The sequence below is a fragment of the Engraulis encrasicolus genome, chromosome 14, assembly GCF_034702125.1.
Source record: "Engraulis encrasicolus isolate BLACKSEA-1 chromosome 14, IST_EnEncr_1.0, whole genome shotgun sequence".
In the NCBI taxonomy this organism is placed as follows: Eukaryota; Metazoa; Chordata; class Actinopteri; order Clupeiformes; family Engraulidae; genus Engraulis; species Engraulis encrasicolus.
The window spans coordinates 49,117,151-49,131,610 of NC_085870.1; the positions used below are offsets into that span (position 1 = coordinate 49,117,151).

General features: G+C 43.5%; 1 protein-coding gene across 1 annotated transcript; it reads right to left on the reverse strand.

The window, feature by feature from the left end:
* Window positions 1-3,545: 3,545 nt before the first annotated feature.
* Window positions 3,546-7,258, reverse strand: LOC134463507 (uncharacterized). Its single transcript, XM_063216703.1, has 9 exons — window positions 6,836-7,258; window positions 6,414-6,558; window positions 5,943-6,011; window positions 5,467-5,532; window positions 5,212-5,289; window positions 4,893-4,967; window positions 4,411-4,485; window positions 3,958-4,187; window positions 3,546-3,730 (listed from the first exon to the last, which is right to left on the reverse strand). The coding sequence occupies exons 1-8, from the start codon at window positions 7,256-7,258 to the stop codon at window positions 3,979-3,981; spliced, it is 1,140 nt and encodes a 379-aa protein (XP_063072773.1). The 3' UTR covers window positions 3,546-3,730; window positions 3,958-3,978.
* Window positions 7,259-14,460: the final 7,202 nt, after the last annotated feature.

The following is a 14,460-nucleotide window of genomic DNA, read 5'->3' on the forward strand; positions in this document are numbered from 1 at the left end:
AAAAAATCTCACACAGTGTCCCTTTAAATCGTGCTCTACGCCGCCGCAGAAAAGCGTTTTTGTCACGTGACCAGGCTTGCGTAAGGCAAGTTAGTGTTCCTGTTATCGTCAGGGATTTCTGTTGCCCGCAGCGAATTTCTGTTGCTAAATGCGGAAATGCTGAGTTGTGCCCTGACCAAAACTATCCCTCACCCTAACCTGTCAGTAAAGCAACCTTTCTGCTGCTTTAATTATGCCAAGAACAGCAAAACAAGTAAAGGAAAAAGCGAAAGTGTGCCCTGACCAAAACCACCCCTACCCCTAACCTGTCAAAGGGAGTTAACATGCAAAGTCATAATGCTCACACACAATAGACGGTTCAAGTCGCCGTGTTATCTTCACGCTTTGGATGATGTTACTCCTGACCCTATGTGAGTGTGTGTGTGTGTGTGTGTGTGTGTGTGTGTGTGTGTGTGTGTGTGTGTGTGTGTGTGTGTGTGTGTGTGTGTGTGTGTGTGTGTGTGTGTGTGTGTGTGTGTGTGTGTGTGTGTGTGTGTGTGTGTGTGTGTGTTGCCCTTGACTGTGTGCGTGTGTGTGTGTGTGTGGCCCTTGACTGCCATGTGTGACCTGAAGGCCTCTCTCCGTAGCGCTCAGTCTTTGGTCTTTTAATGATGTGAATCTTGTGATACGGTAATGACTTAATGTTATAATGTTTTAGCATTCATTGTTTTAATATGTTTTTGGACAATAAATCAAAATGTGAACAACCTCTCTGTTGTTATTGCTTTGGTGAAAGATCTGTTGTGTGTCTATGTGCTGGTACACTGATTAACTGTTCCCGCAAAGGCGAGTAGCATGGAATTGTCCAAAATATCGGGGGGGGCAGTGGCACAGCGCGCTAAGCCCCCCACATTTGGGTTTGCCTGCTCTAAGATTGCACCCAGGGTTTGAATCCGGCCTGGGTCATTTGCCATCCCGTCTCTCTCTCCACATTCGCTTCCTGTCGCTCTTCACTGTCCTGTCTGAAATTAAGGTGAAAAAGCTCGTAAAAAATACATTTAAAAAGTAATTGTCCAAAATATCTTGGTATGTTGAGGAGCTTTCAGGTCCCTCCACTTGAACTTAAGGACTAAGGCCAACTCTGTAAAAACATTCCCACATCGTAACTAGTGTTGCACCGATGCCATTTTTTGGTCCCGATACCGATACCCGATACCTGGCTGTGCAGTATCGGTCGATACCAATACCATACCAATACCGATACCACCCTGTTTGAAATTTATATATACATGAAAGGCTGAAGTGCATACTACTTGGATGTAAAATCATTGCATGGCTTTGTCAGACTGCTGTCTACCTTTGTGAAACAGGAAAAAGACTAATAATACAAAGTGAATCCAGCAAAACTTTTTAAATACCTCTATGAAATAACTAATATCAAGGCTGTTTAAGTGTCATACAAGCACCTGCAAATGGTATTGGTGCCCTATTTGTTGGTACTCACCGATAACACCACTTAAGTGCCGATCCACCGATACTGGTATCGATATCGGTGCAACACTAATCATAACCCACCTCTCCAGAATTGTCCAAAATGTCTTGGTATGTTTACGTTTTGAGTTCACTTCACTTGCCCTAAGGAACCCAGTCCAACCCCACACCATAACATAACTCCCTCCAACAAACCACTGTATGCAATTGGCACAATGTAGTCAAACCGGCGGCCCTGCTCTCCTGACAACTGCCCGCCAAACCCAGACCTGTCTACGACTTGCCTGGTTACCACCAGACCTAATCACAAGTGAGATATGGTCAGGAGACCTGCCTACTGTAAATCCTGTAAGGGAGGTGTATGGTTTATTGGGCATTACAAATGTGTATCATTTGGCATATGTACAGTGGTCGAGTTGTAAAATCAAAGCAGGGGGGATGATCAGAGATTTATTCTTATTATTGGGGGTTTCTCCACCGAGAAAACTTTGAAAATGTAGTTGTTAAAGGTGCAATTTTAACTCAATATGTGAAGAAGGGATGCCCGTTTTAGAGGGGGATGATTTTTGACCATTTTTAATGAGGGGGATGATTTTAGACCATTTCCATTGTTGGGGGGATGGCATCCCCCCTCATCCCCCTACAACTTGAGCCCTGCATACGTAGCCATAGCCAATCATGTCAGTTGTATCTATTCAAACAAAATGCAGTCCTCGCCTTTCCACGCCTCCCTGCTCTCTGAGTGAAGATCATGAGAGGGAACCCTCGCGGTGTTTCAGATCAGAACAATTGTGCAAAGCAGCATGGTATTGCCCAGGCTAGTGTACGACTGCCAAATGAAAAGAAGTTATTCGTTACTCCATATAACATCACTGCTTCAAAGAAATCACCTCTGTCTCAGAGAACACCCCACTGTTCATCGGGGTGAAGAGCTGCCCCGCTGGGACTCAAACACTGAGCTTCTGGGGTACCAAGCTGTGGCTCTGATCGCAACACCAAAGAACCAGCCTCATCAGTGTTACAGTCAGAATGCATCCACAACTCTGGTAATAGCCACTCCATCACTGTCCCACAGAACATGTCTCCACTGTTCCACAGGAGTAGGACATGTGTCCACTGCTCTGCATAGTGTCCAGTGGCAGCGAGCTTTACACAGCAGCTACCCAACCTTTCACAAAAAAGACCCCATGTGCATGCAATTGATTTTATACACCTGTGTGGCCATGGAAGAGACTGGAACAACTGATTGAGAATATTTGGATGACAGAGTGAATACATTTGGCCATACATAATGTATAATAATACTAAACTCTATTAATAAGGTATAATGTAGCGGTATTAGAAAGTATATCAACCCTGCTACACACCTGCTTCAGGTGTGTGTGTGTGTGTGTGTGTGTGTGTGTGTGTGTGTGTGTGTGTGTGTGTGTGTGTGTGTGTGTGTGTGTGTGTGTGTGTGTGTGTGTGTGTGTCTCACACACACACACACACACACACACTGAAGCAGGACCTGATGCTGAAATTCAGTGCTTCCCACTACCCTTCTCATGTAACCAAACAGGGAAAAGCCAGAGTCCAGGGTTGTGGTGGAAAATAAAATTGTTTATTTATCCGCTGGTTAAAATGATCCAAATATATGTATGATGAATTTGAATAATAAAGCAGTTCAGTATGTTATAGGCTGCTCTCTCCAACCTGCTGCTCATTAGTATCTGTGTCTGTATCTGTATATTGTGTCTGTCCTAGCGGCCGTCCGCAGGGGGGCTGGTCCTAGGGGCCGTCTGCGGAGGTGGGGTGGTGGGGGGGTGTATCTGTCCTGGCGCCGTCTGCAGGGGGGGGCTGTCCTAAGGGCCGTCTGCAGGGGGCCAGGGGGGGGGGGGGGGGGGGTCAGTGTCTGTCCTACGGGACATCTGCAGGGGGGGGCGTGTCTGTCCTAGGGGCCGTCTGTAGGGGGGGCGCACCTAGGGACCGCCTGTGGGGGGGGGGGGTGTCGGTGTCTGTCCTACGGGCCATCTGCAGGGGGGGGCCGCTCCTAGGGGCCGTCTGCAGGGGGGCCGGTCCTGGGGGCTGGTACTAGGGGCCGGTCCCAGGGGCCAGCTGCAGGGGATGGTTAGTTCAGGGTCAGTAGGGCCGGCTGCAGGGTAATTGCCTGGGTAGGCACCAAAAAAATCATGTCCATTCTTCCACAAATCCATATCCGTAAGTCAAATCCAAATCCAAGTTCATAAGTCCAAAAATCCAAGTATATGGTTCAACCACCCTGCATACAGAGGGACAATAAGAGGAATCACAAAAGTGAATGTTCATCCATTTATAAACACCACAACTTTTCCACATTGATGTAGATATACAGAAAATGTGATGTAGATATACAATAAAAAAAGGGTTTTCAAATCACTTTTGTCTGAAACAGACTTCATCTGAAGTAAATAGAAAATCAGTACATGTATCTGAGTTTCTATTTTATGAGACCAACATCTGACTCACCTAAGCGTGTACTGGGCAGGCTTAAAAGCCAAGCATGTAAGCCTGCATGAAGCCCAGCCCCACTGCACCAGCACAGAGTAGCAGCATTCCTAGTGCTCGGCAGGGGGTGATGGTGGACCCTTCCTGCTTCACAGACTGTCCATCCTGGTTCATCATGTTCAGGTTCACCTCCTCCTCCATGTTGAACAGATCTTCTAGGCCAAGGTTGGAAATGCTGGAACCATTGCTCACTACCAAACACAGAATACAAAATATTTGTTTAACTCCCTGTCAAAACACAGATTAGACATGTATGATTCTCAATTATAAACTGCGTAACTGTACTGTAGGCTATGTGTGGACCTTGTCAAATAACTAGTAAATTGGTATGAATTCCGATAAATTACTTAAGTGTCTCAGTCTTATAATCTACCATTAGTCTACATTTGGTTACAACATGACTTCCACACTTACGAGTGTCCAGGTCGTCTTGTGACTGGAAGAGGCTGTCCAGGCCACTGAGGTTGGAGCTGCTGGAATCGACGCTCACTGCCAAACACACACAACAGAAAACAGTTTTGTTTGTTGTCGTTGTTGTTGTTGCTGTTGCTGTTGCTGTTGTCATCGTCGTCATCAGAACACGGATTAGAGATGTACATTTCTGAATTATTCAGTATAAAACTATATCTACTAATATGGATTATTTACGTTCACTTTATAGATGAACAAAATTTGTTATAAACAATAATAATAAATAAAATAAGCGATTCACTAATTTACTGGCAAGTCTATCTACTCTGATTAGTGCCCAGGTTGTCCTCCATATTGAATTGTCTGACCCTGTATGAATCTGAATCTGTAGGAATTTCAAATAACTACAAAAGTGTTTTTCAGTCTTTCACTCTAATATTAATCCATTAGCCTACATCTGGTTACAGAATGACTTCCACACTTACGAAGGTCCAGGTCGTCTTGTGACTGGAAGAGGCTGTCCAGGCCACTGAGGTTTGAGCTGGTGGAAGTGATGCTCACTGCCAAACACACACAACACAAAACAGTTTTCGTTGTTGTTTTTTAATTATTCAGTATAAAACTATATCTAAGGATTATTTGTGTTCACTTTAGAGTAACAAATAAGTGATTCACTAATTAATTGGAAACTCTATCTACACTGTGTCCATGTTGTCCATATTGAATTGTTTGAACCTGTATGAATCTGAATTTGTATGAATTTCAAATAATTACAATTGGTTACAACATGACTTCCACACTTACGAGTGTCCAGGTCATCTTGTGACTGGAGCCTGTCCAGCTCACTGAGGTCTGACTCTGAGCTGGTGAAAACGATGCTCACTGCCACAACACAAAACAGTTTTGTTTGTTGTTGTTTTTCTTTTTGATATCGTCATCAACACACGGATTATAAATTTACATTTCTGAATTATTCATGGATTAGTTGTGCTCACTAAAGTTTATATGGATAAACAAATAAGTGATTTGCAAATGTACTGGCCCTCCATCTACACTCACCGGTGTCCGGGTCTCCATACATGCTGTACTGTTTCTCCATCACAAGGTCTTTCAGAGTACTGCTCACTACCAAAACACAGAATACAGTATATCGTCATGTGAAAGATCACAAGTTCATGTGTGGATGATTGAATGATAATTAAACTACCGGTAAGTAAATAGCTGAGTATACGGCACTAATTTTACACTTACAACTGTCCAGGTCACTGCAGTTTAAATCTAAGGAACTCACTACCAAACGCACAGAACACAAAGCAGATTTTGGTATTTTACAATTTCTTTTTAGTATATTATCAACACATTATGTACTTATGCTATACACATAAATAATCCTATGGTGTAGAGAAATAACATAATGTTGTTGAACTTTATACCTAAATAATGTAAAATAAAGACTGGCACAGATTTGTTTTGAAGGCAAAACACTGATTGGACATTTCTCCTTCTGAAAAGAACTGGGTTGATTGTCCACTCACCACTGTCCAGGTCATCTTCTGCGATCAGGCCCTGTTCTCCCTCTGCTTTCTCAGTAGCCTCAGCATCCTCTGTTGAGTTCAACAAACATCATTTCAGACAACGCATAAAGACATGAGAATGGCAGGCTGCCATGTTTGATTGCAGCCAGTGTTGTCTCTCAAAGGAAGAACACACATTGCATTACATTTATGGAAGCTTTTATTCTAAAACAGTAGACACAAATCAAGCTATCGGACAAGGACCCACTTTACTCTCATATTTCATGTAGCCTAAATAAATTCCTGAGCGAACTCAATAACAGTCGAGGGGAAACGTGCTGTTCACTCTAATAAATGAGCAAAGTCAAGTGTGTGGCTTTTACCGGCACATAGAAGCTGTGCATAGATTCTTGAACTTTTGCATAAACATTATTAGGATTAGCCTATCATTATTATGCATTATATCTGTGCTTCTGTGCTTAATGTGCTTACCCAGAGGGGTAGACGGGACGTCCCCCCAGCATCCCATGGGCTCCTGAGGGGCTGCCTCCTCAGCCATCTTGGGGAGGTCGGATGCCATCACCTCCTGGCCCTCATTATCCTCAATGACCTCGGGGACCTCAATGGTCTTGGTTGCCTTTATATTAGATCAGATTATATTAAATTGTATTAGTTTCAACTAGTTATTATTATTGTTATATTATTATTATTAGGCCTAGGTATCGTTCAGTTCAGCATCTAATCAGAAGTGCACATAGCAGAAGTGTGTCATTTTACAGATTAAACAGTATACAGCTAGTGGAAATAAGATGTTTTTAGCAGGTATTACAATTTTCAGTTTCATGTGTTACAGACAATAAAGCTTTATCTTATTTGATCTATCTTATCTTATCAGGTACAGATTATGTACATACCCCCTCGGGGGTCTCAATGGTCTCAGTGGCCTGGTCTGGCTGGGACTTATGGAGTCTCGACTCTGATGCTGCTGTCTTTGCAGCCTTAGCCTGTCGCTCCAGCTTCCTCCTTTGCTGAGTGATGAACCACTTAGACCAAATAGGCGTTGCCGCATCCATCACCTGGTTGCCATCTTTGGTGTCAGTGGCCTGGTTGGTCTCGGTGACTTTCTGAGACCCAGAGAGGTTGGATTCAGGTGCGGCCTGGGTCTGGGCCTGCCTCTCTTTTAGCCTCCTTCTCAGGCGGTTGAGGACCCTGGTAACTCTGTAATTTTCAGAGGGCTGATTGACACGCCTTTTCCTGCTGCTCCTGAACCTGGAGAAGATAGCTGTCAAGCAGGCGCAGCAAGATGTCGCTATTTCCTCCTCTCCAACGTCCTCCATCTCTGTAATTTCAATCTTCATTTTTTTAATGGGGTATTCCCCGTTAGCTTTGTTATTTGCTGTTGAAAGTTCTCTTTGATGCTGTTCTTTTGGTTACTTGACATGAAATGAGCTAGTGGAGTTCTACTTTGAAGTCAAATAAGAATCTTCATTGTTGCATCATATTAGAATCCTCTAAATCATGATGTCATAGTTTTGATTCTAATACATAGATAGTGATATACATTCTATGTTCTAATATAGAATTCTCACAGTGCTGGTGTGCAAGTCAGTAGAGTCCCACAGTTTGGCATTAAAACTTATTTTAAATGTGATCAATAAAACATATGCCTGTCTGAAATATATTTCAAACAGGATTGACTGGGCTTAACATTCAAACATGAATTCGCAATAAACTTGTGATTTTTTCCCTTTCTTCATTTACATTTAGTGTTACATTGAGTTCTTGCTAAATTATAATAAGATAAATATTTCAATAACAAGGCATTCTTTTCAGTGGCTGTATACATGCTGACTAATAATCCAGAATCATACATGTGCAGAAACAGTATTCAAGAATGTGTTCAGGATAAAGAAACAGTTAGAGTAGAGTAGAGTAGTGCTTTTATTGTCAATATATAAATAAATTGAGATTATGTTTAGCAACCCACAAATGCCCACAAAATAAAAGATATATTAACAGTAAATAAATAAATAAATAAAATCCATAAAAATCCATGTGCATCTCACAGTATCAGTTATAATAATAATAATAATAATAATGCATTTTGATTTTGAGCGCCTTTCAAGATACCCATGGTCATTTTACATTAAAACAGAGTAATAACAGTAGAAAAAGTAATGATAAAGCATCCATGAATTTATACAACACAAATAAAAATAGGAGAATAATTAAAATATTAAACAAAAATGAAAATAAAAAGTTATACAAGAATAAAGTAGTATAAAATAGAATGAAAGTAAAGTAATAATTAAAGGAAGTGGAAGTGCATGTCAGTGGTGTGATGAGTATGGGGAGCTGCTAAAAATGTTGGGCCCCATGAAAGATTCAAATATTGGACCCCCAAAATGACAAATTATGTCATCAGCATCCTTCCTGGGGCCCTGACAGTGCTGTCGGGCCCTTAGAATTTGTAACACCTTTCCCCCCTCGCGGCAACCATGAGTATACTACAGTGAAGAGGTGCGTTTTAAGCTTGGATTTAAAAGTGGAAAGTGTATTGACGAATTGACAGTGGGAGTGCGTTCCATAGCTTGGGGCCAACCAACAACACTGAATGCCCTGTCGCCCATGGTGCGCAGGCAGGTGTGTGGAGGGGATGGTAAGGAGGAGTGTGTCAGTGGAACGTAGTGTGCGGCTGGGATTGTATGGCGTGAAGAGACTTGTGATATACAGTAGGTGGGTTGTGCTGGGCCTTGTGGAGGAGGAGAATTTTGAACTGGATTCATGAATGGATTGGAAGCCAGTGTACTTGATGAAGGATAGGTGTACTGTGATGCCAGGGTCTGGTGTGTGTAAGTAGTCTTGCTGCCGAGTTCTGAATATATTGTAGACAGTTAATCAACTTTGCATGGAGACCAGTGAGTAGGGCATTGCAATAGTCCAATCTGGAGGTTATGAAAGCGTGAATGAGGGTCTCAGCAGAGGTAGGGGTAAGTGAGGGCCGGAGTCTGGAGATGGTTTTGAGTTGGAAAAGCGCAGTTTTGGTGATGTGTTTAATATGGGACTCAAAGGAGAAAGACTGATAACAGCAAGATGAAGTGGTGGTGAAACAGTCTGGAATAGAGAACTGAAAATGATTCATATTTTTAAGTAATGATGGGGTGGCTTTGTTGTGATTGAGTTTTAGAACTTTTTGGGTCATCCAATTACTAATATCATTGAAGCAGGTTGCTAAGTCATCTATCTATATCTATCTATCTATCTATCTATCTATCTATCTATCTATCTATCTATCTATCTATCTATCTATCTATCTATCTATCTATCTATCTATCTATCTATCTATCTATCTATTCCAGGGAATACTGTGCTGCTGGCATTGTGAGTTGGCTGATGGCTTCCGTTTCCTAATGGACGATTTCAAATATGACACACACACACACACACACACACACACACACACACACACACACACACACACACACACACACACACACACACACACACACACACACACACATGAAGTGCTGTCTACTTAGTGTCATCTGCCTATTGCAGGTTGTGCCGTGCTGTTGGCATTGTGAGTTGTGTAACGGCTATCGCTTCCTGCTGGACGAGTTGAACTGTGACACGTGCCCCTTCGACATGCGGCCCAACCTGAACCGCTCCGGATGCCGCGTGACCCCCATCATCAAGCTGGAGTGGAGCTCGCCCTGGGCCATCATCCCCGTCTTCCTCGCCGTGCTCGGTAACCTGGCAACCACACACACGCATGTACACACGCACACACACACACACGTACACACATACGAACATGCACGCATACACGCACACAAACACACACACAGGCATGCATGCACACACACACACACACACACACACACACACACACACACACACACACACACACACACACACACACACACACACACACACACACACACACACAGAGTTACTTACTTACTTACTTACTTACTTACATTGATAAGTGTCGTGCCCCGAACAGGTATCCTAGCCACCTTTGTGTGCTTTAACGACACGCCGATAGTTACAGTATTTCTCAATTGGTTTTGTACATTTCTCAAATCTCTCTCGCAATTTGCAAAACATAATATTCATTCTCAAAACAGCTTTAACAAATGGCAAAACACCGTGGATGACCTGCAAAACCAAGTCTCTTGCTCAAAACCCAAGTTTTTGTGTCAATGAACGTATCAGTGCCAGCAGAATGGTTAGTCATTGTGTCATAGTGTAGTCCGTGTATGGACAAGCTAGTCAAATCGATTTGTCATGTTGTCAATTGAATAGTACACTCTTGAGGATCTTTTCTGAAGCAAAATGCTGTTTAGATTGGATGGGAAATGTTGTAAATTCGACTTTATATTACATTGATCAGATAAGATTGTCCTAGATATAGCCTACATTTAGACTATGACCTATTTATTGATAGGTTTTCTCATTGCAAAACATGAAAAATAGCAAACTCTGGTTGAGGTGTCAAAATGCGGCCTCTACCATCCCTTTTTACTTGTCTTGCAAGCCCATGTGAAAAAAATCTAGAACTGTAAAGCAAAATAAATTTGAAACAATACACTGATACTGTATAAAGTGCACTTACTGTCTTGTGAAATTATAGGGAAATATTGTAATTTTGCGTGGAGCGTAATTATAAAGGCCACATGAGGCAAAGAGTAATACAGTATTTCTCAATCGGTTTTGTACATTTCTCGAATCTTACTCGCATTTTGCAAAACATAATATTCATTCTCAAAACAGCTTTAACAAATGGCAAAACGCAGTGGATAGCCTGCAAAACCAAGTCTGTTGCTCAAAACCCTTATTTGTCTTTCAAAATCAAATTTTTGTGTCAATGAACGTATCAGCGCCAGCAGAATGGTTAGTCATTGTGTCATAGTGTATGGGCAAGCTAGTCAAATCAATTTCTCATGTTGTCAATTGAATGGTACACTCTTGAGGATCTTTTCTGAAGCGAAATGTTGTTTAGATTGGATGGGAAATGTTGTAAATTCGGCTTTATATTACATTGATCCGATAAGATTGAGATAGTTTCAAGCATTCGGTGACAAAGCTTTTTGAGTGATATGACAAAAGCAATTGATAATGTATGAAGTTACTGAGAATTGTACACAGCCATGGCATGGTGGACGAGAGCATTTGCTATATGCCGAAAACAATGAGAAACTGATTTGACCATGTGCACAGGTAACACCAGGAAGTCACAATTGAACAAAGACTTTTGAGATTCATTATTCTGTTGTGAGAAATGTACAAAACCAATTGAGAAAAACTGTAATGTAGTACAGTGCCTACTGTTGTATTGTATGCCTGTTTTCTCTATCCCTTATACTGCCTTTGATTAGAGAGAGTCAACATTTACCTGTGATCAATTTACAAATTCAGATCACATTTATAGACAAAAATCCAATGGAAATTATACAGTGCTTATCACATTATGACAGCTTGGTAAATCATTTTGCATGTCAAGACTTAAACTATGACCTAGGGCCTAAATGTTTTGGGGGGTGTGATAGTTTCATGCATTCAGTGACAAAGCTTTTTGAGTGATATGACAAAAGCAATTGATAATGTACGAAAAAGCTGAGAATTGTACACAACCATTGCATGGTGGACGAAAGCACTTGCTAAATGCTGAAAACTATGAAAAACGTATTTTACCATGTGCACAGGTAACGGCAGGAAGTCACAATTGAACAAGAAGTTTTGAGAATGATTATTCTGTTGTGAGAAACGTGCAAAACCAATTGAGAAAAACTGTAATCTGATACACATATTCTGGGTGGCAGCCTTTGAACTTAACCCCTGATGCGCCAAGCCTTATTTTATTTAATCAGCTGCATATTTCTGTTTCTTTTTGTTGTTGTTTGTTTATGTTTCAATAAATATTAACATTTATTTTGACCTGAACTCATGTCTCTGTCATTCACTCACTTGCCTGCGTGTGGGAACCCTCTTGTGCTAAACCTGGTCTAAGAACCATTGTTATACAAATATATCTGGTGGTGAAAGGCCACCAGTGGCGTAGTCGTAAAAACACACACTTTGCCAAGACCCTTTAGGACCCCCGGTCACAAAGTGGCTGTGTGTGTGTGTGTGTGTGTGTGTGTGTGTGTGTGTGTGTGTGTGTGCGTGCGTGCGTGCGTGCGTGCGTGCGTGCGTGTGTGTGTGTGTGTGTGTGTGTGTGACCGGATGTCCCACTAGAGGAGGTGTGTGTCGGGGGTCCCACTTCTGCTGCACGGTCTCAATACCTGGGCTTCAGGCGGCTTATCGCCTGTTGGATGAGCGTGCTGGACTCCTGCCGACTATCGAGATGAGAATTGCGTGACGCTGCACCATTGTGAGCGCGGAGGTGTCGGTGGGCTACGGGAACGGTAGGAACGGCGCTGCTCTGTTAGCATCCCATGCTGCTCATACAGTAGGTTCGCGGCAACCCCCCCCCCCCCAAAAAAAAAAAACAACAAAAAAAACAAAAAAACCCCATAAAATGGCGACATGAGACTGAAGAGGAGAGGAGCGTTTCACGAGCTATCGTCTAACAGGAGCTGCTCGTGCAGGGAGTATGACGCAGCTGATGGCGCCTGAGAATCGCGCTGGGTTCCACTGAGGTGTGTGTGTGTGTGTGTGTGAGAGAGAGAGAGAGAGAGAGAGAGAGAGAGAGAGAGAGAGAGAGAGAGAGAGAGAGAGAGAGAGAGAGAGAGAGAGAGAGAGAGAGAGAGAGAGAGAGAGAGATGGGGGTGTCTGTGGAAGATGCGTCGCCAGAACGTGACAGCGCGCGGCTGGTGAATTTTAATGATGTGAGGTCCGGGCAGACCGGATGCTGAGTGTGTGACAGTGCCGTGTTCTTGGCATTGGCAGCTCCTGCTCTCGGGGGTAGCCCTTTGGAGGGAAATACACACACGGTCACGGACACCGCTTCGCTTCGCACCGCCACACAGACGCCACTTAGCACCTAACATCTGGATCACGCGCTGCTGCTGGCGTTTTTCTCGCCATCACCGAGCTGATGCACCTGCCTGCGCGCACACACACCATCACATCAAGCGCCGTTGCCATCACCAAGAAGCCCTCACGCGGTGAGTACGAGCTGCCCTGCCTGCCGCACGTGAACACCCTGAGAGGAGAGAGTAGGCTACTCTGTGCCCTCGGGGATGTTCGCCCGAGCCATGTCGGACATGACAGTGTTTATACACACACTGACACATCCTCTCTCTCTCTCTCTCTCTCTCTCTCTCTCTCTCTCTCTCTCTCTCTCTCTCTCTCTCTCTCTCTCTCTCTCTCTCTCTCTCTCATACACACACACAGCTGGACTGCTTGACTGGTGAGCTGCGGACATCAGCTGTGTGTGTGCCTATAATCGTCTGTGGCTTTGGAGGTGAGCTGTGCGTATGCTGTTTATTATTCTAGTGTGTTCTCCAGGAGCACCGTCTCTCTCTCTCTCTCTCTCTCTCTCTCCCCGTCTCTGTCAACCACTTGCACACGTGCTGACCGCATCCTTGTTGTGCGCCGCGAGGGTGTCTCGTTAGCATGAGAATGTTTTCATATTCTGTTTGGAGACCACGTCCATGTTTCATTTTGACGGGGGGCTTACTTACCACCTTCGCCATGTAGCCCCCCGGCATCCATCTGCGCATGTGCCGCATGTGCGCACGGGGTCCTTAATGAATGCAGTGACGGCCAACCAGCACGAGATGGATGAGCTGGAGACCTCCTCGCGCTACGGCACGGCATGGCCGCGCGCTTTCCTGTAACAGGTCTCCGGTGTCCGGTCCTGATGCTGCGAGGCTCGAGACGGTTCTGCTGCGAGGCTCGAGACTGTTAGGAAATGAAGTGTATTCCTCTGCGTTGTTGATGCCAGTGAAAGAGTGAAGAAAATATGTAGCAGCAATGTGCCGAAACTGACAAATACTATATGATGTTCATATGTAATGTCTAATGTGAGATGGTGGTCATATTGGGAGAATAAAGATCAAATTTTACCTGGATGACAATAGCAGCTGGCCTGATATTTCCCTCCTATATTTGAATAGGGCCCACATCCCAGCTCTTTACCTACAAATCACTCTGGCCTTGCTCTCAGTAATGGACATGTCTCTTTAGTAGTGTCATCAAGGGCACACTTCAAAGACACATTGGTCACGGTGCAGTTTAACTGACCAGATTGACATTCCCGCAGGACAGGACCTTTGATGATACCGCCAAGCCCCTGCACAAGTGTCCTCAGAAAGCATCTGAAAACAAAAGACAGCTGTTCACAGAGGCATTCGGCCTCTGAATCTATTACCTGGTTGCCTTTAGTGGCTGTGGCCAGGTATTGTATTGGTCCTGTCTGTCTGTTAGTCTATTTCCAGAGGTTTCAAAAGTAAACGTAAAAGTACGTTTTAGCTTTTGTCCTGAATCTTGAGATGTGGACAATCTTCACATTCAAACGAGGTATTGCATTTACCCTGTCTGTCTGTAAATGTATGTTGTAGCCTAAGTACAACACTAGCACATGATACTA

What these genes read in the sequence shown, in the direction of transcription:
- LOC134463507 (XM_063216703.1), bottom strand. Translation starts at nt 7,258, where the DNA reads ATGGAGGACGTTGGAGAGGAGGAAATAGCGACATCTTGCTGCGCCTGC. An exon ending in CCATTGAGACCCCCGAGGGG is followed by an intron (nt 6,559 to 6,835) that starts GTATGTACATAA and finishes TCTAATATAAAG; the next exon opens with GCAACCAAGACCATTGAGGT. An exon ending in CGTCCCGTCTACCCCTCTGG is followed by an intron (nt 6,012 to 6,413) that starts GTAAGCACATTA and finishes TGAACTCAACAG; the next exon opens with AGGATGCTGAGGCTACTGAG.